The sequence below is a fragment of the Harmonia axyridis genome, chromosome 2 (genome assembly GCF_914767665.1).
Source record: "Harmonia axyridis chromosome 2, icHarAxyr1.1, whole genome shotgun sequence".
NCBI lineage: Eukaryota > Metazoa > Arthropoda > Insecta > Coleoptera > Coccinellidae > Harmonia > Harmonia axyridis.
The window spans coordinates 31,651,658-31,674,764 of NC_059502.1; the positions used below are offsets into that span (position 1 = coordinate 31,651,658).

Sequence of the window (23,107 nt, forward strand, 5' to 3'; positions counted from 1 at the left end):
AAGAGTTATACCAGTTGAAAGTTTTTGATGAATTGTATTAAACGTCCTGTATCTGTCTTAGGACAATTACCAACCTGATTAAGACTATCTAAATTATCCTGCATTGGCGATGAAAGCATATTCATTAAACACCCTGTATAAGGATTCGAATGGAAAAGAGAAGTACCGATTCTTCTTGTTTTTACTTCAGTAAATTTTTCTGTTTCTTTAAAAAATATAGCTTTAAAATTTCGAAAGCTGACAATCGACAGATCGTATGCCAATCCAGCTTAGAATGAAAAACTTATTTTGTTAGTTCGAAACTACTAGCTGCCCGCCCCGATTTCGCACGGGCGGTTTATATTATGAAAAAAATTGGACAAAATATATTATGAAATAAAATATAATGTACCGGGTTTTTCACCATAATTTGACCCCCCCCCTTTAACTTCGTTACTAAAAGAGGTATAAAAAAATGTTTTCTACAAAAGTTCCATGAAATCGACTAGTGTTTTTTAAAATGATTTCACAAAATGAAATATATACAGAGTGAGCAATATATTGATTGTAACTTCATTTTTTCAAATGGAACACCCTGTATATTTTTCTATATTTGACTAGCTCTTTCTCCGCTGATTTCGAGTATATGACATATGTTTGGCCTATTCGTCTCATTCTGATTACCAAAGAGTTTCAAATTTTAAGAACTTGGCAAGCTAAGTAATCAGTTTTCAAGTGGAATGCTGCGATAATTCAAAATGCCATTCTTTGAGTTTTCTCGTTGGAAAGATATATGACATACGTTTGTTATTGAATGGATCTTTTCATCGAATATGCACTACACAGGATCGAAAAAATATTTTCACTTTATGTGAAGAACAATAAAAATAGGAAAGCTACAAAGAGAGAATATATAGAGTTGCATCCAAATCATTCAATTCCAATTTATAGTGAAAAACGTTTGTCATATCGTAGCCAACGAGATAACTCAAAAAAGGGCATTTTGAGGTATCGCAGCCTACCATCTGAAAACTAATTACTGAGCATACCATAGTAGTTCTTAAAATTCGAAACTCTGTGGTACTCAGAATAAGAGAGATAGACCAAACATATGTTATATATTCGAATTCAGGGAAAAATAGCAAGTCAAATATAGAAATATATACATGGTGTTCCATTTGAAAAAATGAAGTTGCAATCAATATATTGCACACTCTGTACATATTTCATTTTGTGAAATCATTTTAAAAAACACTAGTCGATTTCATGAAACTTTTGTGGAAACATTTTTTATACCTCTTTCAGTAACAAAGTTAAAGGGGGGTCAAATTATGGTGAAAAACCCGGTAATTAAATTTTTGGTTTTCCTTTCTGGTGCGAAAACAAATAGAGCAGATGCCTTACCAACTCTCGAGCATGCAGAACAACTGCCCAGTGCCCATTCGAAAAACTGGGCAATTCAAGGTTTATTCTACGAATTTGTAACGATTGACCTTGTGATTTATTTACATAATTTGACACTTTGAAAAATGTATTTTAGGTTGCTTGACAGAAAGTAGATGATTGAATTGAAACAAAAATGATTCTTCCTTATTTTGTTATAAGGATTATTGATATTTTATTTTGGAACATGTAATTCTCTTGATTGCGAGAATAAGTTATCGAACGCATAGTTATCCACGTTTCTCAAAATCGAATAATTTCCGTTTCAATTCAATCAACTGCTTTCTGTTAGGCAACCCAAAATACATCATTAGAAGTGTCTAATTATATTCTATGATTTTTCGATCGGTCAGAAGAAAAAAAAAAATCTTTTTTTTTCGTACAATTTTTTAGAAAATATTTTGTTGTATAAACCTTCTCATGACAGTAATGAACACAACAAAAAAATATATATATAATTTAGTACAGTCGTTTAAACCTGATGCCCTTACATAATATCCATAGATCTTCTTTTATATAATATAACAGGCCTTACTTCTTCATTGGCGCTAAATTTCTTTCCAGCGAACTTTATTTTGAGGTCTGAGAACAGGCAAAAGTCACTCGGGGCCAGATCTGGCGAATTATTATTATTATTAAATAAAATAAAAATAAAATAAAAAATAAATAAAATACGGTGGATGCAGAAGCAATTCGAAGCCCAATTCATGCAATTTCCCATTCATTGATTTGTGACATGGCGCATTGTGTTGATGAAGCAGCACCTTTTTTTTCATCAAATAGGGCTGTTTTTTCACGATTTCATCCTTTAAACGATCCAATAACACTATATAATAATGGCTGTTGATGATCTGGCCCATTTGGAGGTAATCAATGAATATTATACCTTGCGCATCCCAGAATACTGATACCATAACCTTGCCAGCTGACTGTTGTATTTTCCTCGCTTTGGATTCGGTTGGTTCATCGTGTGCAGTCCACTCAGCTGACTGTCGATTGGACTCCGGAGTGAAATTATGAAGCCATGTTTCCTCCATTGTCACATATCGATGCAAAAATTCAGGTTTATTGCACTTAAACAGCTTCAAATACTTCTCGGAACTGAATCATTAACACTCTGATGCTTTCGATCGTCTGTGAGCTCGCGCGGCACCCTTTTTGCACACAGCTTTCTCATGTACGAATATTCGTGAATGATATGATGTACACGTTCAGATGATATCTTCACAATGTCTGCTATCTCGATCAACTTCACTTTATGGTTATTTAAAATTATTTTGTGAACTTTTTTCGTCGGTGACAGCCTCTATGAGTGTCCACTGCGTTCGCCGTCTTATTTCACCACGTTTAAATTTAGCATACCAATCAATGATGGTTGATTTTCCTGGTGCAGACCCCGGAAACTCCTCATCAAGTCAAGATTTTGCTTCAACCGTATTTTTTTCTCTTTAAAAGGCAATATATTATCAGCACACGGAATTCTTTTTTTTTTCATCTTTTTTCAAATAGTAAAAGTAGCTTCACTCACAACGCAACATCTCACAAACTAATGGTCGGACGGCTGTCAAATATTGTCAAATATAACGTATCATTTGAAGGTTGGTACTAACTAAAAATTATATGGATTTAATACTAGCACCGCCATATGTGCATCAAACCGGGAACTTTTCAATTGGCCTAATAAAGATTTACAATCCAAGAGGATCCATGTGTAATCTAAAATTTAGTTGTTTTTCGTCATCTCGTACATTTGTTTGATGCTGACCTTCGTCTTTAGGGATGATTCATCATTTCCAGAACAAGAAAAGGGTCCTGTATCTTATTGGTTCTTATTCCACTCGAAGCTTGGGACTAACAAGTAGGATTTACCCAAACCGACATATCGCTCTAAGGGATCTCGTTAGTTTTTAGCAGGGGTTGTATTGTGAGTTTTCTCAATTATTTATATGTATGGGCGTGTTCTTGGGAAAATGGTTCTATAATTTTGTTCGGATGTTTGTAATTTGCAAATGTTTACTAAAAATCATTTCAACAAGGGTTGGACCCTTTGTTAAATAACTTGTTATTCTAATGAATTATAAAAATACTAATAAAGTCCAATATCTTAAAAAAATTCCATCTCAAGGTTCTAGTCTCGATAGTTTTGGTGTTGTGGATTTTTCTTCTTCGAGTGAATAATTCAGGTTCAAATTCTCATCATGATAATTCCTATCACTATTCTCTATACGATTTTTTGAATAGGAACCCGTGGTATAATAGTTATTTATAATACAAGTACAGAAGGCATTGTATTCTTCCACGAGTTCAAAATTCAAAAAAGAGCCAAGTAGTGGCAGGTTTTTTAATGAACGTCTTGTACAATGAGCCTTCTCTCAATATTTTATCTAATTCACAGAATTTTTATTGAAATTAATGAAATATTGCCATAAATGTCTTTTAGTGGTTTTTGCATTGAAAAATGTGGATTGGTAGAACAGTGTTCTGTATCGCAAATTTGATAGATAAAAGATAAATCCATTCCAAGAGAGTTACAAGTACCTACATATAATGATAAAATGTAACTATGAAATCTGTGCGAATTTGTGATATTCTTGCACAATTATTTTCCACAATATGTGGCAGAATGCAGAATGAATGGATTAACCACCAGAACAAAAGAAAAATAAATACCATCTCAAAGATTGTAAGACTACTTCCTCGACATTCACTTCTAAAAAGCCAGCACACCACAGTACATTTTTATCGGTCTTGTAAAACTATTGAGAAGTTCCAATCAAAACATGCACCGTTAAGTCGAAACGCTTAAAATTCTTATGGAACCTTTCATATACCTTTAATTATTTCATCAAAATCGGAACGCGAACTATTCAGATCCCGGGAATGATGTAAACGCATAAGCAAGTCAAATAGCTGAATTTCCTATGAATTTTTTTTTTCATCAAACTTAAACTAGTAGGTCGCGAGTTGTGCAAGATGTTTTAATATTAAACACCATTTCTTTTCATCCCTCAGTGATTTCTCCACCTTTTATAGATTGGGAAGCAAAAGGTCCCATTGAATGAATTTTAAGTGATTGGGATAATCTTAATATCTTCAAAATAGATGCATTAAAAAATATTGGATTTTGTTTTTTTTTTTCAGGTTACAATACTGTGAATGAGATAAAAGGTTTCATTTTCAAATGAGAGTTTTCCGTAAATCTACAGGGTGGGCAAATAAGCGAGGTAAGCGGATATATCTCAGGATCCACTCATCGTAGAGACTTGCGGTAAAAATTTTTACTACTAAAGTGTACAAGAAAACACACTGGAAATTGTTTTGTTGTTCATACCTCTCTCGCTAGTGGGCGTAATAGCTACCGTCAAGTAAAAAAATGAATTTTACTCGAAAATGTTTCATATGAAGTTGAGGAAAAAATATCATCACTGTAATCCTTGGAAAATTTTCTATCTTTTTGAATTATCACTTTCGATTTTACGACATCAAATAAGGGTAGGTGAAAGGGAGAAATCTGAATTATTAAAATGCCTGTAACTTCAGTTTGGCTCAACATTTTCGAGCAAATTAGATCTCGTCTGAAAGATAATATCTTGTTGATTGAGGACAGAATATACTCATGATAAATTTGTTTTTGCTGCTTTCGATAGGGGGCGCTTCAACTGCTGCACTGCGAAAAACCAAATTGTGTCTTTAAGTTCTGGCAGGGATAGAAATTCCATCGGAGTAACATAAAACAATAACAACGTAAGGAATCATTATAGTGATAAATCATTCCGGCAGTATGCTTTTAGGTAAATAATCTATCTGAAATGTAACCCAAATTGAAATGCATATACATATTTTAAATAATTGGAGCCTGAAAACATCAAATAGGTTTATATGTAGTTACATTAACACCGCTACATACAGAAGAGATATTTTCTTCAAGTTCATTCTTTCTGATAATTTTTCGAAAAAACTCTTAATCTTCTCTGTTACTATTCTGGCCCGTCGAGAGGGGGTGGCGGTAGTCATTTATCCTGGTCCCGTGATTTTTAGGGGATCGTAATTTTCAGAATGTCTTAATATAAGTATAGATGAAAAATTTCTGAGTGAATTTTATCCATTCATCTCATGAAACATCATAAAACGTCGAATATTTCCACGAATCCCTCCGCCTACCCTGAACATTATCTATCCCTGTTTTCCGGATGTAACGAGGTATTCAGTTACTCAATCCGGTGTTTATTATGTTGACTCTGAGAACAAAAGGTAATAAAAATTATGAAAATATAAAATAATGACAATACGTGCATAAGGAATATTTCCTCTTTGTCCGTACTTTGGAAATAAGAATCTGAAATATAATGATGAAATAATGCCAATAAGTGCATAAGGAATATTTCCTCTTCGTCCGTACTTTGGAAATAAGAATCTGAAATATAATGATGAAATAATGCCAATAAGTGCATAAGGAATATTTCCTCTTCGTCCGTACTTTGGAAATAAGAATCTGAAATATAATGCTTGTGTAATAAATACCATCTTTTTGGGGGTATATATTAGTCCATGGAAGAGCGACTTTCCACTGACCATTATGTTATCAAAATGATGTTATTGATAAATTTGTGAGTTGCGCCCCGTCGCACTAGGGGCAGGTCCTCTTGTCTTTTCTTTTTCCTATAAAGGATGAGATAGAGGTTAAAAAAAATCTTTGAATAATTTTAATATTAAATAATGAAAGAAACTCTAATCTTCGACTCAGATGATGCCTAGTAAATTTAGCGCATTCAAATTATGACAAAATAAATATTTCCTTCCAAATTATCCAAAACACCTCAACAAGAAAGAAAAAAAATAATTAAACACTTATCAATGGATATTATAGTTCGGAGAATTCAGACCTTTGGACTTTTTTTACTTATTCGTTTTTTTGTTTGTTGTTCTCAAAATTAGGAGAATTTTGCTCAATAAAAAAAAAAAAGCTAAATTTTTTTTGACCTGTTTTTCCCTTATTTCCGGAATCCTTATCGTCCGGTTAGGTAATCCTTAATTTAATTTCACTCGAGATAAACAAATTGAGAAAAAAAAAAAATTTTCTCTTCGCCAAAAAATTAGATTCTACTAGGAACTGATTTTTTTTCCTACGACCCAGCCAACCGTTCAACCGACTTTCACAAGATCCTGATTGATACTTTTTTCTTCCCGTAACTATCGACTACCTTGAAATCCCGATCGATACTGCCTTATTTTTCTAATCCATTCTTACAATTGATCACTCACAGAGGGGCTTAGTTGAGGGAATTAAAAGCAATTTCTTGTTATATACCAAATATTTTCTCAGAAGAATTATTCCGTTCAAAAATATTAGATCATCAAAACTGCGTATTGAACCTTGAAAGACAAATTTAAAAACCGTGTTGACCACTCAATTTATGTGGCATTAATGATCCATATATTTGAAGTCCGAGACTAAGAAACTGCTGAAAGATCTAATTATGAGTTATTGATAATTCTAACCTCTCACGCTGCGTAGAATTCGGTTCAACTTAATTTTCAAGGTTTTCCCAATTTCCGATTTATTATACTTGATTCAATGAGAATAGATCTGGTTTGCAATAAGGCACATCTGTAAATTATTTCTTATTTTGTTTTGATATCATAAAAATTATTTAGGTTTGTTGAAGAATCATCATATAGGAAAAAAACGATTGTTTATCTCTATATCTTATGTTATGACTTGAAATGGTTATTTTTTCATTTGTACTACCCTCGATATAACCTATGTTCCTATATAATACTACATTTTGGTTCAATCCACCTCGTTTTTTTTATGCTGATTGAACCTAGTGTCATTTTGAAGAAAGAAGTGATCCCTTTCGAAGTGAAAATATAAGTAGGTATAGTGAAAACAGTTACAAGTAAAATTTCAAAAAAGTTACTTACCAGGAAATTATTTTATTCTATTTTAATCATCATCAATACGCATTGTGTAAACACTGTAAACCCATATTGATTGATTTTGCTGTTTCTTCCTATATATCTTTATTTTTAATTCTTCTTCTTGCGTGTGAATTAAGGTCTCTATTGTTTTAAATCCAGTCCACTGTCGAATATTCGATGAAAAACAAGTATATTTTCAAAACATTTGACATTTTCGAATAGCTGCAATTTGATCTCCTAGGATTTCTCAAGTATAAACGTTGGTTTGATTTCTTCACTGTGGGATTGGGGAAATAGTGAAGTCAAGAAGCACTTTTTAGCTAAACATTTTACACGTTCACCTTAAATTAAAAATCAATTTGCGGAATAGACTCAATGGCTTTGAATAAAATTATGAAAATTCGGTAAAATTGAAATGCAGATTCTTGTTTGCTCGGTTGTTTGTTGTTGTGACTAAATAATATTCAATATTGTTTTTTCTAATATTTTTATATTAGATCCGGGAGATGAGAATTTTCTATATTATAGAATTTTGATTCATTTTAAATTTTTTTCTGAAGTACAACGGACAGCAAGAACAATTAGATGATGCAAATTGTAAACAATAAGAAAATTGACATCAGCATTATTCTACAAAAAACAATAGATTGAAAGGTATCGCAATAAGTATGGTAACCAAACGCATAATAAAAAGTTAATTCGGTAACAGAAATGCAAAGACGATGAATAAGTAATTCGCCATTTTGTAAGAGTCCGACTCAGAATGGCGGAAGCGCCTGGCATTTTTAGATCCCCCGGGTCTCTCAATTCCCTTAGACGGTCCTGTTAATATTACATCAAGAATCCGCTTGATAAGAGCTGACGACTAGCTCCTTTATCTACTTCTAAATAACTAAATATTTCCAATCCAAAGATGATAAAATAACCCTCATATCAGCTTTTATTACTGGGAAGAATTGTTGCTTTTAGAGATGACGGTTAATTCTTCAAAAATATTTCCGTCGCAGTCATTTTACTTCAATAGTTTTAATGCAATATGGCTGCAGAAGGTAGGAGAACAAATAAACCTATTGATCAACCAAAACGTCAAGTTCAAAGCTTCAGGCAACTACATCTACGAGACTCTTTCATTTATATGCGACAAAACGAAAGCTTACCCAATGGTTTGAATTTTTGAATTGATTTAGCGAACGGCAGCATTGAACATCAAACTGGCCTAATGTCATATTCAGCACAAATCGTGATTCTGTCTAAGTATGTACGTATAAGGATAGAATACCGATATATTTGAATTTCATATCTTCTACTTTGGTTCCTCATATTGTTGGAGGAATACTTTTTTGTTTAAGAGCTATTGCCCAGATATCCGATCATCAAATCCCTCTATTCGAAACAGTAGGTAGGACATCTTCGAGTTATATACTTCCTAGCTTTTCGTATACAATAAAATGAGATGTTCAGAAGGGAAAATTCATTTTATTGTCAAATTATTAACCCAAAATTTGATTCAAAAAGAACTTTAAAATGAGGTGTCACTCGACTCTTGTTTCCTATTCTTATGGTTATGTATGGCCGTGTTTTCAAAACTTAAAAGTACGACAAAATTTCGCAAATTATTATACTATGAAAATATCAGATGTGGCTCCTTTTCATTGGGACATCCTGTATACAGAGTGGCCACTTTTTTAATAGGATTGTATTGGTAACTTTAAAACCATAAGAATTAGAAGGTCGGTCAAATGTAGAAGAAGTTGCATTCATAGAAGCATTGTCAAGCAATTCAAACTAATCGAGATTATCAGGGCCGGTTATTGAGATATCATAAGAAAAGTAAATTCTGTCATTTTGAAATTTCTCTTTTTCCCTCCTTAATTCAAATATTATCAAAAAATGTTACAGGAATTTTTTATTCGACAGTAAATTATCCTCAATTTGACGTAATCACATTTCGTATCCAACGTTTCGTACTCTCTGGGCCAACCTCAACCTCATTTTTTCCAATACGGACCTGCATATTTATGACACTTTTCGAAATAACTTTTAACGCTGAATTCAACGATATATTATACAATGTCATTCAAAGTTGATTTTCAGGTGATTTTGACCCTTGTCCAAATTTACTGGTGTGTATGTAGGAAAAAACAAGTCTATCAACGATATCAATGTTCTGACCCAAATTCAATTGAACCCAGAGAAAAAATTGAGAAGTGAATGGAATTTATCAAAAACTGCTGTTAATAAAATAGTCAAGAGACGCGAATACAATGATTTTAAATTTGAATACCAAGCCTTGCAAAAATTGCAAGTTCGATTCTGTAATTTGTTTCAACGGAACAAATGAAATCCAACAATAGTGATTCCTCGCGAGAAGATTGACAATGTATTGGAAGGTATTCAAGGAGACGAAACTAGCAAATGTATAGGAAGTATGGGATCAAGAACCGTAAAGTGCAATTTACAAAATGTTGGACATTTCGAACACTTACTTACATTAATTTACATTTACTTTCGAATAATCATTTGATTTTTCTTTCATTGAATGATACTTCCATTTAATTACTATGAATTGAAATATGTAAATAATTATTACTGGTTTCTTGCTTTGATTCTAAGATGTTCCATTTAGTTCAAGATGGGTAAGTTGATTTTCTTATCGAAATGTATTGCGCATGTTGTTAATTAAACTAAAGGTACCTAAATGTAATACAGATCCGACCCAAAGAAAATTGGATTAGGGTCAAAATCACCTGAAAATCAACGTATGACATACGTTGAATTCAGCATTAAAAGTTATTTCGAAAAGTGTCGTAAAATATGCAGTTCCGCATTGAAAAAATTAGGTTGAGGGTGGCTCAGGGAGTACGAAACGTTGGATACGAAATCTGATTACGTCAATTTGAGGATGATTTACTGTCGAATAAAAAATTCCTGTAACATTTTTCGATAATATTTGGAATGAAGTGGGAAAAAAAAGAAAATCAAAATGACAGAATTTACTTTTTCGGCAACCGTCCGGGAAGTGCTCACTTCCCGGACGCTTTTTCTCTGAGAAAGTAGCATTTCCCGGCCTAGTCCGGAAAGTACGTACTTCCCGGACTAGGCCGGAAAAGAATCATAGAATCCATAACAACCGAGATAACGGCTGACAGTTCATATGAAATTAGTTGTCAAAAATTTGAGTGTTTTTTGATCGCAATCGCAATAAAATATGGAAAGCAGCAGCGATAGTGCTATTTTACATGGTTGCCGAAAAAATATTGTACGCAACACGCCCGAAAATGGTTTTTTGGACTCACAGGAATTTTGTCTATTCGTCCAAAAAAACCCTATTTTCCGTACTTGTTACGTAAATTACTATTTCTTATGATATCTCAATAACCGGCCCTGATAATCTCGATTTTTTGAACTGCTCGATAATGTTCTATGCATGCAACTTTTTCTCCATTTGACCGACCTTCTTACTCTTATGGTTTAAAAGTTACCAATACAATCCCATTAAAAAAGTGGCCACTCTGTATAAAACTCAATATCGTAATATTCGAACTGATGACTTGGACAATAATAATTAATAATTCAGCATATGGCCAAATCTATCGTTAACGACCAACTGACGGACATAAATGTAATTCAATTTTTTGAAAGCATAATATCCTTCTTAAAAATTGAAGCGTTCAAGCCTTTGGGCTTGAACGTTTTCCGTGAAATAATCAAGAAAAAGTTCGCGTTCTCGAAATCGCTCAAATTGAAAAAACAGACAATAAAACAAAACGATAGTTCGATTGAATTAAATGACTGAAACATGTTTTTTGGGCTATCTGATAAGTCGTCTATGGGTATATCATGCCAAGGTTGAGAAGAGCAATGCATGTGGGTATCCGAGATAAATCTGAGATATTCGTAAGAATCGATAATTAGTTGAGATCAATCCGGTGTACATTTAAAACATCTGGTATTTTGTTACGAGGTTTCATTTCAATACGATGGATGAACACAATTTTCAAGAATTTATGTCAATTGATGTGTTTGGCATTGATTCTAATGTATATTATCTGCATTGAATTGAGTAATAAGGATAAAATTAATTTATCGTTTCGTTTAAAGAATCTCCAACAAGAAGCTTTTTTAATTAATAGCTTTTGGCTCATCATAGTTTTTTCAAATGATAAATTTTATTTCATTGGAATAATTTCTCTGACAAGTTTTTTCATTCCATTAGAATGTTATAGAAGCACGAAATTCTTTTCCAATATAGTATTCAATGCAAACGATCTTATTTCTCGAAATATCAACCAAGGTACAAGGTGCTGATCAATGCCATAAGTTTTGTAATAACAACTAGGTATCAGTAACAATTAGGAAACTATTCGAATAAATAACTACTAATTGATCTTCGGTGTATCCGATATGTCCTTCAGAACATTCACCGCTGAACAAAATCTGAATTGTATCTTCTTTCACGTCTTCTCAATTTATAGCTACCCGATTCTCAGATTGAAACAACACCAACGGTCACTAATGGAACTAATATTATCTATTAACTTAAGCAGCTTGAAATTGAAGGTACAAATTTCACAATTATGGTTTTATTTATTTCAAAATTTAAATCGGATTTTCCATAGTAGGGCACTCCAAGTAACAGTACCAGTTTCCATCCTGTCAAAAATTGTTAAATTTATAGATTGTTTCGAAACTTCTTGAAAACTTACAGGTTTAATATTATAAATACGATGCACGTCAAAATTATGGAACACATTCATTTTCTCAGAAGAAAAATATTTGGCAACAAAATCCTAAAAAAGGTCAATTTTTGTTGCACTTTTACCAAATTTGTATGCATTTTTAAAGGATTTTTGTTGCACCCTGTGCCATCCGCATCAACCCTCTAAATTTTTTAAATAGGGAAAGTGGGTCATGTGGTACTTTTTTGGCAAGGTCTTTGTATCTTCTTTGAAGGCGTGCAGAAATTTTCAAGAAAAAATTTTTTTTTTGAATTATTTAGTTCAAAGGGGTTGTCAGTATGTGCACTTTGTCATTACTCATTTACTTTGAGACGATGGTACCTGATGAAATTGGTAAATGGTCACCGAATGAACGTCGACCATTACAGTTTTGTTCATGCACAACTTTCAGTACGAACCGTGTAACTAGCGCCCTCTATGAATGTCAGATATAAAAACTAATTCATGGGATGTATGAGCTCGCCAAACATCTTCGTATAAAATTTTATTACAATTAGAAAAATTGATTAATGTCTGATATTAATTATAATATTTGCCTCTTAGCCAGCAAATATCATGCTATTTCATTACAATGTTGCCTATAATTTCGGAAAAATTGTAAAAAATGTGAATAAATTTGATTTCTTCAACATCCTTCGTCTTGAATACGGATAGCGTTACGAATATTCTTTTCTCTAATTCTGTGGTTATTCCGTTTATTCTCCCATATCTTGTAGAACAAAATCGTTCGAGAATATATCAGAAACGCACAGTTTTCATGGTTATATTTTATTATTCTATGTTGGTACTCCGAACTTTCCGCCACGGCTTTGTCTGTCAATTCATCAATTTGCCTTGGAGAAATCAGTTCTGCCACCCAACATTTTTCAATGCAAAAATCACTGAAATATATTTATTGAAATATTTCATTAATTTCAATGAAAATGCAATGAATTAGAGAAAATAATGTTTAACTCGCCACTTCGTGGCTCGTTTTTGAATTTTGAACTCGTGGAAGAATATCAATGCCTTCTGCACTTGTATTATAAATAACTATACTGAACGTACCTCAATTGTTTTTCAGTTTTCTACCTCTCCTAGAGACGGGGTAACCTTTTTTGGAAACACCGTGTACACAAGGTAGTCCAGATTTTAGTGCAATAACGTTGGCGTCGGATATAACAACTATTTTCATGGAAAAAGTTCATATGAACATATATCCTATCAAACGTTTCCGAGATACAGGGTGTTAAAATTAAAAAAAAAAGTTTTTTACTTATGGCTCTCTCTCTATAACTATTATTCATTTTTTTAAATTTTTAGGTATGAAAGTCTAGACAATGTAATATTTCGAATTTGGCAAGTATCTCTTGCCAAAATTATCCAGTGGCGTAAATATAGGGGTGCGATTATCCATTTCCTATTGAAAGTCATCATCCCTTTTTTTTCGACAAAATTATTCCTTTTTGAAATCAACAGAGCTTCACTAAAAAAAGGTCCCTTGAATTTATTTCATAGAATGTACCATTTTCGAGATGATCTAATACAAAGCAAACATTATTCACGAAAATCTACAAATATTAATTTTTCTAATTTTCTCTTTAGTGATCAATGAAAGTAATAAAATTGACTTAGTGTATTATAATACTTTAATTGAACATTTCATAAAGAACATTTATCAGACATTCAAGCACCAAACTATTTTTCTGATGACGCATCGGAACTTTAAATGTATACGTTCTGGTTTCAATCCAAAATTCAGAAAATCAATCAATGGAAATATCTCCAGAAATGCGATAAATGAAAATTTTACTGAAAGTAGTGTTTTAGAGGAAGTGGTTATTCCATGTGATAAAAAAAATTTCGAAATTCATCATTTAAATGAGAAATATTTCAATTTTCAAAGTAATATAAAAAAACCATAAATTTTTTTGTGAAGAAATCAGTGAGGTTATTATAAATTGCCAAACGAAAGTTACTTCCAAAAAGTGAAAAAATCAATAAAGCACAGAATCAAAATGAATCTCCACTTAAGAGACTTAGTGGGAAAGATAGTAAACATGCGGTATTTATTAAGTTTCGGGCCTACACTGAAAATTTCAGGTTTCTAGGTCCGTCCGTTCGAAAGTTATCTTGTATACAGACGTACAGAATCGAATTTTTGGACGGATTCATCATCAGTGGGTCAAAGCTTCTCGTTTGAGTAGTAGTTATAATTGATTGGAGCTGAAACCAGAATCTGTCCCTAACTTTGTAAAGAAATATAGTATTAGAAGGTCAGGCGGATCGATTAGTGACCATTTAAACTTTTTAAAAACAAGCGCAATATCATTCAGTGAGAAAAGAACTTAAAAATTAGTTGATCTTAAATCCGTATAAAATAATTAACCCCGAAACTATTGAACCTTAAACATTCTGATCGAAACTCTTTCCTTTGAATAGCTCATAAAATTTGTTTCGATATACACATTGTACACATTAGGAAATGTAAAAAAAAATTTAAATGTGAATTCTCGAAAATTCCTCAGATTCGTCTGATACTCATTGAACAAATTCTACCCATAAGCCGCTCACGTCATATATCCACATACATACATATATCCAGTTTATTCAAAAGAGTTTCGCTATGAGTTGAAACGTAGTAACCATTAAATAATCCCAACCTGAAAATAATACAGCAAAAACATTACTTTGATAAACCCAAAATTCTAAAATAAACATAAACTGTAGATTCTCATGCTCCAAATCCTATCAATTTACTTAGACCCACATTTTTATGGTTTCATATCATTGTCAACTAATTAAATAATACCTTCTTTAAATTTTATCAGTTAACGATAAAAAGGGTGGGAGAAGTTGCGCGAACTTGAATTTGCCATAGAAAGGTTTCAAATTAGTCGCCTGGTGCTCGAATATAGTCAGTCAGTTTATAGTGCGGAATATAGTCAGTTATCCTAATTATTATTTATAAATAAACACAGTTTTGTAAACATGCCGGGTACAGGAAATGAACTCGGCAGGCGCCAGAGTATCCCTATTCTTTATACTAGAGGGACACATTATGAAGTAGGCTTCGATGTGGTAAGTATTGAATTTTAGCATGAAATATTTTAGTTCAAACTATTCTATGAATTAAGAGAAGATATCTGAATAATTTAAGATTTCGCGAAAATATAGACTCACTTCAATCGCGGGAAACACAAAGTTAAGGGTATATTTTTGATAAAACAAAAAAAATCTGTATGCCTTCAATTCAATTTCAAACATTACAGTGACCCTAGAAATAAATACAAAACTGAGTTCACTGTCACCTGGTGATACAAAATTTGATACCTATTTAAGAGTTCATCGTTTATTTTTGAAAAGTTTTCTAACAAAAAATACAATGCTCGTGTACGGCTTTCGTGATAACAACAGAACATATTAAAAGCTTGACGGAAGTAATAATAATAATATAGTTTATTCTCGATAAACATTAATCACAGAGGCGTGAGCTTGTACGTGATTTGTAATACAACTTATAAAATTAACCATAGCCACTATAAAACATACAAACTTAATAATAATTCTAATGTGACAGGAGTAAAGCTTCATTTAAGATCTTACATAATGAATGGTTTCAATGACGAAACGCATCAAGACGGAAGTACAACAGAAGATTCTCCAATAGTCGACAACTACTTCGCCGGGTGTTTTCCGATGCTTTTTAAAGGCCTGCAAGATCACCTGACTTGAATCATTTTGATTATTTTATCATAGAGTTTTTAAAACAACTCGTGCACGTTGCTGAAATTATGCCTCGAGTTTTGAATAACCCTATATGGTAAAGTTCATGCGATCAAGTTTTTTTTTAGTTGATAGAGCAATGATTTAATGCAGGTAAAATAAAAAATTGGTCCAGAAAAGCTTTTCAGAAAATATCATTCCATATATTCAGCTATCATCATATATGAAAATGAAGACAGTCGTTGAAATATATCCCAAAATCACACTAGAATTCAAATCGAATAATCAGCCTTCGATTGACATTTCAGAGTATTTTAGACTGTAATAATTAATCTGAAAAAAACAAAAGTGGATATTGAAGGTGATATTATTTAGAAAACCAAACACTGATCCCATAAATAAACTAGATTTGGATTCCAAAATTTGATGGTAGGCAGCAATTCTCCCGAAGAATAATACCTAGAAAACATAAATACAATCTAAAGAGCTAATCTATCTGGATCATTAAGGTGATACTTACAAAATAAATAAACCTTATTGGACTCATCGCTCACAAAATTCAGATTTTCCGGATAATCTCAATTTTATATGGAACCATCTACTATTTTTTTTTAATCGGACTAGAATTTATAAGAGTTGAGACGGTTACACAGACCCACAGGCAGACAAGAAACCAAAGTTTTTCACGATTGTCTGAAATGTATTTCAAAAGCGAAAGTGAAATCGAAGACTCAATATTTCAAACAGTATTTCGACAATGTACAGTTGAAGAGTGGATTTTAAAAATGTTCTAGTTGAATGATTTTATTTTTGAGCACTCTTTCACTTTAAGATAAATTAATGAGTAATTATAACTTTATATGCACATATGAATGAGATGCAAATCAATTCCTATTTTCGAGCAGTTACACTTCACTCTTTAAATTATTGAAATATTCCAATTCGTTATTGATATTTCAATTGAGTATGTTAAACCAACTCATTGTTATATTTCTTCGGATTTTTCCCATTCTCTTCTAGATTATTCTAGAATAACTTTTTATCTTAGAACTTTATTAGATTTCTCTAATTGAAAATCTATAATAGAACAGAGATGCATTTTATTAAAAATTGTGTCAAGTGTCTTATTTCTTTTCATTTATTCATATTGAAATAATGTTTCATCAAGTGATAAACGAGGAATCAATTTCGATTCCATGTATATATAGATAAGTTTATCATTAGGACTATTTTTTTCAAATACTAACGAAGGTACAAGGTGCTCATCAATGCCACAAACTGAATAATAACATGTATCACCGGCGTTCGTGACAATGATAATATAATTTGAATAAATACTGCTTGATATTCCGCTCTACCTGATTTGTTGTTCAGACGATTCCTCAACACGAAAGCTCTATATTATTCTTCATGAATAATCAAGATCCATTAAATTTTTTCAAATGAAATCTTCTGATGGTTAAAAAAGTACATATAATGATCGCATTTGCGATTAATTCATAATATTCTCTGTTCATATACTGGACAGCATTTCTGAATTGATGTCATTTATGATAGACTTTCAAATTAGCAGGATCTACATCGAAATCGTTTCTGGAAAAATATTTTATCCAGGTGTTCCACTCAATTTACAGTGTCAGTTTGGAGAGTGGGGATATCATAGGGATCAATTCTGACGCACTTCTGATTTAAATTGTCCTATCGGATATTATTATTATCATTTCACTGATAATAGTCGAATTCGTTTAGGTTTTAGGGACACATACAGGGTGTCTCGAGTTCGACGGCCTAGTAGACGTTTTTAGTTTACTGATCCTATTGGAAATCTGAAAATTGGACTTATGATATCATTATCAGCTAAATTGTTTTTCGACCTAAGCATTTCCAGTTATACAAGGAATGAATAATATCCCTAAAAAAATTATGGTTTTTTTTTAGTTTCCGAAAAATCAATGAAAAAATGGAAATACGTGTTGTCAGTATTATATCCATTATATCTACTCGTTCTCAATATCCTTAGCGTAAATCGTTTTTTTTTATTTCAGTATCGTAATGTACCTACTTATTATGTTATATCATAATGTACTTTATTTCAGTATCGTACAGTACTAAAAACAGTGCTGTAATGAACTCCTTTCAGCATTGTTTTCAGTAATATTTTTCGTTTTGTAGTTACTTCCGATCGTATCAAATTTCAACACACGGCAATATAATATAATTCGGATAATTAATTAAAGTGAAATGATTTGCGACATTAATCGCAATTTCTCTTAATTTCTATTAAATCAATTCCGTCAGATATAATTATATAATTCACGAATTTAATGCGTAATTATAAATTATTTCAAAAATCGAAATGTACAATTCAAATTCCGTAATCTGTCAATTTTCGTAACAGTCACACCAACTGCCAAAATACAATACAAAAGTGAATAGGATGTATAATCCTCGGTATAATCTGAACTTTTCATTGAATTTCGAAAATATTTCACAAACTTGACTGAAATAGAGAAAATATCTTCTAATATTCGTTGCAGAAGGCAATTCCAACACTCATGCATTCATTCGCATTCGTGTTGGAATAGGAGCCCATTCTGATGCAACTTGTTTTAGAATATACTACATATTACAATTTCGAACCCTAAGAAGAACTTGGAAGCATGGACTTAAATATAGGAGGGTACTAGAGGTAATTAACTCCTCAAGACCTATATAATTAGTGAGTACCTGCCGATTTTGTTTTCATCTGCTATAGGTATCTACTATGAAATATTAATTTCATATCAATTTTATTTATTCATGGTTAAGCTTTCAGTATGCAATGAAACGTTTTTTGAGTTGTGAAAGAATTTTTTACAGTCTGGCAACGACATTTTTCTCGATCGCTAAAATAAATGAACTATACCTATTATTTCGTAAATCTTTCAATAAAAGCAGAAATAACAAAGAAAACACTTTCAAGTAAACAAGGTGTATATTTTCATGAGGATTCATATTAAATGGAAAACTATCTATAGAGTCCTACGCAAGGGATATGCTCACAACTATAATCCTCCAATCAATATTCCTGTGTGTGCTGTTCTTTCTACGAAAACTATTATCCCATAAAAATTGAACTTTCAAGGCTTCCAGTAAAAAGGTTTATCACACTATATCCACTTTCGAAGCGAGGGAGATATGAATTTATTGGAGATTAGGAGCATTGAATCTCGTATTTAATATCACTTACCAGTAAAACTTTTGCGAATCTTGCTCATCAATTATCCGAGAAGAGCTCAACTAAAAAATCAGTCATTCTATTGTCTTTTATATAATTATCTGAACAATTTAATATATCTCGAAACAACAATGAATCGGAGATTCCAACCGTAAATAACCGGTTCCTTATTTTTCAGATTTGAGGCAAGGTTGGGATCTTCCGCTATTTTGCTGAGTGAATAAAGCAACGTTTTCAAAACTGCCTTCGTAGGCTTTAATTTAAAAAAAAATGGTAATTTTACCATTATGTAATATGCAAAAATATTTAATCAATTCAAATAATCAAAGCCAACTCAAATCCCCAGGACACCGAGCCAACAGGTACACGACAAGACATAAATAAAGCAATCAACATATTCATATAATATCATACCAAATAGCTTTTCAAGGACGCTTTAAACAATTTTTTCGACTCCGGAAGAAATCGGAAAGTTTATTGTTTGAGTAAGTATTATACGAAATTATTTTATATTCGTGATGTCCTTCTTTGAGTTTCATTCCAAAAATAATATTGAACTCCTAACTATTGGAAACTACTATTATACCGTTACACGTTTTCAAATTCATGAAATGTTGTTGTTTGTAGGTATAGAGATCGTGATATATTTTTCGCATTTTCAAGAATAAACCGTTTACGTTTTGAATTCTAAACAACATTCTAAGTATCAGTGGATTTGTTGGTTTCTTCCAAACCACGGTGAATTCATTGCAGCTCTCAACAGTTTATTTTCTGTCACTTGTATCTTCTTGATTTGGCTTTTAGCAGCATAGCCCCTACTGTCGATCCATAAGTTAGTTGGGGTCATGGAGTTGACTTTGATCATCCATCATTTTGGTTATTGGACTCTTTATTGCTATTAGTGGATAAAGTCTGCTTGTTGCTGGATTTGTTTTATCCCGTGCGTATTTCATATTGTTATTTCAGCTAAGTCTATTATCTAGCATTATACTATTTTATCTCTTTTCCGCTTACCTTTAGATGTGAGTTGATCTCTATTTTTCTTTTCTAGGACAATAACCAGGCCCTTTTTGCCGTTTATTTGAATTTTCCATTCAATCAACCAGTTTTCTATATCTTTCAGTGCTTCTTGTAGATGCACTAGGGCTAACAGATTTCTTGGTTTTCTTGGGATGTCGTTTTTATATGTGTTGTAAAATAAAAGTCCTAAAACTGAGCCATGGGTAACTCCTACTTCTACTCATGTATTGGTAAATACTGCGTAGTTTTTCATTATTTTGCGAGTTCTGATAGTATTACTTTCCATCCTTTTGTAGGCTAGTCCTTCGTGCCAAACTTGGTCGAAGGCTCTCAACATGTAATAGCAATAGTCCTGTGGCTTGTTTATTCTGAAATTCTTCCAGTAACGCTGGATTCAATAAGCTTATGTTTGATAAGCCTCTGAATCTAAATTTCTCGGGTGGTATCAGATTCAGTGCTTCTGTTTCATCGTTTAGTCTTCTTCTTAGTCTCCCCTCAACTATTTTTCCAAGTACTGACACGAACTTATTGGCCTGTAGTTTAGTGGGGATTCTCTAGCTTTCCCTGATTTTTGGCAGTTTTCCATCTTTTTGTTCTGTTCTATCACTCACATTGACTGAGTATCTTCTGTAACATGAAGTTTGTTTTTTTATTTGTGTTTTTTTTGGTTTTCAATTTACTGATGACTTATTGTTCTGTCTGTGGTGATATTGTCGGATTTGGAATGGTATCGCAACCCGGTGTTTCCAACATCAGTTCTTCATTTACTTCTACTTCTTCTTTCTAGTCTTCATTTCCATCGTCTTCTCTGTAGTTAATTCTGATGACTTCTCTTTCTATTGTATCAGATAGAACTTCCGCTCTTTTAATTTTTGAATATGCCATCACACTTGTTCCGTCTACTTAAAGTGTTATGAGAGACTGAAGTGAAATATGAATTCTAATGAGTTTATAGATATCCTTACGCTTTACAAGTTTCATGGTTACTTTTTCAATAAAATGAATAGACAGACAACAAAATTAACAATGCTGTTTTGTGTTCAGTTCATTTCTTATCGTTCACGCTAATTTTCTCATTGATCTGTGAAATATACAGATACATGATTTTAGTGCTTTATTATACAAGGTGTGCCTAAATTGGAGGTACAACTGAAAATGAGAGATTCCGTGGATCACTCTAAGAAAAACGTCCCATAAACATGGGCAAAAGCAAAAGCTTCGTTTTCGTGATACAGGGTGTTTCTTGTAGTCCTACTTTTTTATCATGATTATACTAGTTTATCGAATCTTTATTAATCTCTTCTATAGATTAGGTAAATAAGTACTAAAATTTATAATTGATTTATTCATCACAGCTTACTAACTGGATCTTTATAATAATTCGGATTAATAGAGAATAGTTTGAATTTTTTTTCTCGGAATCGATAACAGGTAAGACAACTACAATAAACTAAAAAGTGTTATACTGGACCAAAGTTTCTTTTTACATTTTTCAACTAAGTACTAGTGTTCCACGAAACTAGCTGAAGTAACACCTACTATTTTTGTACGTAGAATCAACTGAAATAATAAAAAATATAGGTTCTAATTTGAAAATCTTGAGTTTCAATGAATTTGAGTTGCCCGAGTTCGTGATCTTATTGAAAACCCTATATACATTTTTTATCCAAACCGCAAACAGTCTTATAATATACTACGTATTTGCAGAATCGAAAATGAAAGAGGTTTTTTGGAAAAAATCTTCTTCAGTGGAAATATTCAAAATAATGTGAGTGCCCGTGGACACAATATTTTTCATAAGAATCTATTTAATGATGCAATAATATTCTGAGTGTGCCAATTGAAACAACATGAAGAATAGATCTGAACATATTTTAGGGAGAAAGATCGTCTCAAACCCCAAAATGCAAATTTTCAGCTGAAAATTATGATTAGTTTTCCATGAACGTCTATTAGACCATCGCGGGGAATCACCCTGTATATTGAAATTCCCGGCAAGCACAATTTGTGAACGCTATGGCGTACGATTTGTAAAGCCTTTATAGTTGATAAGTAACTGCCTTGACTGGCCATGATAAGATATTATTTATTTATAAATTTTCCGCTTCGATATCTAGGTCATTAACGGGAAATAGGACTAATTTTAAAAATATTCAATATATATAATAAGTCCTATTTATTTGGATATCGACTTAATTGTGTTTCTCTGCAATAAATGAGGGAAACTACATTTAAAGCCTCTATCACAATTATGAAATAAAACAGATTATCTTTTTGACAATTCTGAAATGTCAGTTATTGACATTCCAGGTAACTAGAAAACTAAAGGTAACCCTAATAAAATGTGGTTTTCTTTACATCTCTCCTCCTCAAAGAGAGAAAATTTACAATTGATAATGTGCATAATAGATCATTCACTGACAAATACTGGAGATAATTTCGTTATATGATAAAAATTTGATTCTGCCTTTCTGTGTCCAGTATCCACTTCATAGATTGAACCGGAAATCTTCTTCAGAATTTCAAATGGGCCAATTCTCAATTCGTCCAATTTCTTCCTATTCAATCGATTTCCATTTTCTACGTAGACTATGTCTCCCTCTTTGAATTCATATTCCTTCCTGTGTGAGTCGAATATTTTCTTATTATATTCATGTGATTTTTTTGTGTTTTCAAAAGCTATTTTTCTATCTCTTTCAAGAATTTCCTTGGTACTTGTCGATTTTAATTCATTAGGTAGAATATTTACATTTTCACCCTCCAAGAGATATTTTGGAGCAAACTTTGTGACTGTATGCTCTGTTTCATTATATTTTTCCACACATTTCTGTGCAATAGTAGACCATGCAATTTTTTTTTTACTTTCATTAATTTTACATCTTATTTTATTTACTATAGTCTGATTCAGTCTTTCATTGAGTCCATTTGAAAATGGTGCATCCACAGCAGTAAATATCAATTTTATGTTTTCTTTCATCAGAAATTTCTTGAATTCTTTCGAATTTATTCCAGGGTATTGGTCTGTTAATACCATATCAATATTGTAAGTTTGTATCACATTTTTTAACAATTTAATGAAATC

General features: G+C 32.2%; 2 protein-coding genes across 10 annotated transcripts in view; one reads left to right on the forward strand and one right to left on the reverse strand.

Moving 5' to 3' along the window:
- The window catches only part of LOC123674263 (potassium channel subfamily T member 2), a 777,909-nt gene that overhangs the window by 746,467 nt on the left and 8,335 nt on the right, over positions 1-23,107 (reverse strand). The gene's annotated exons all lie outside the window — the stretch shown is intronic.
- The window catches only part of LOC123674268, a 36,133-nt gene continuing 27,976 nt past the window's right edge, over positions 14,951-23,107 (forward strand). Inside the window, exon 1 of the mRNA XM_045609247.1 lies at positions 14,951-15,143. Within this exon, the coding sequence (XP_045465203.1) occupies positions 15,054-15,143 (90 nt within the window). The 5' untranslated portion in view covers positions 14,951-15,053. The remainder of the gene's footprint in view (positions 15,144-23,107) is intronic.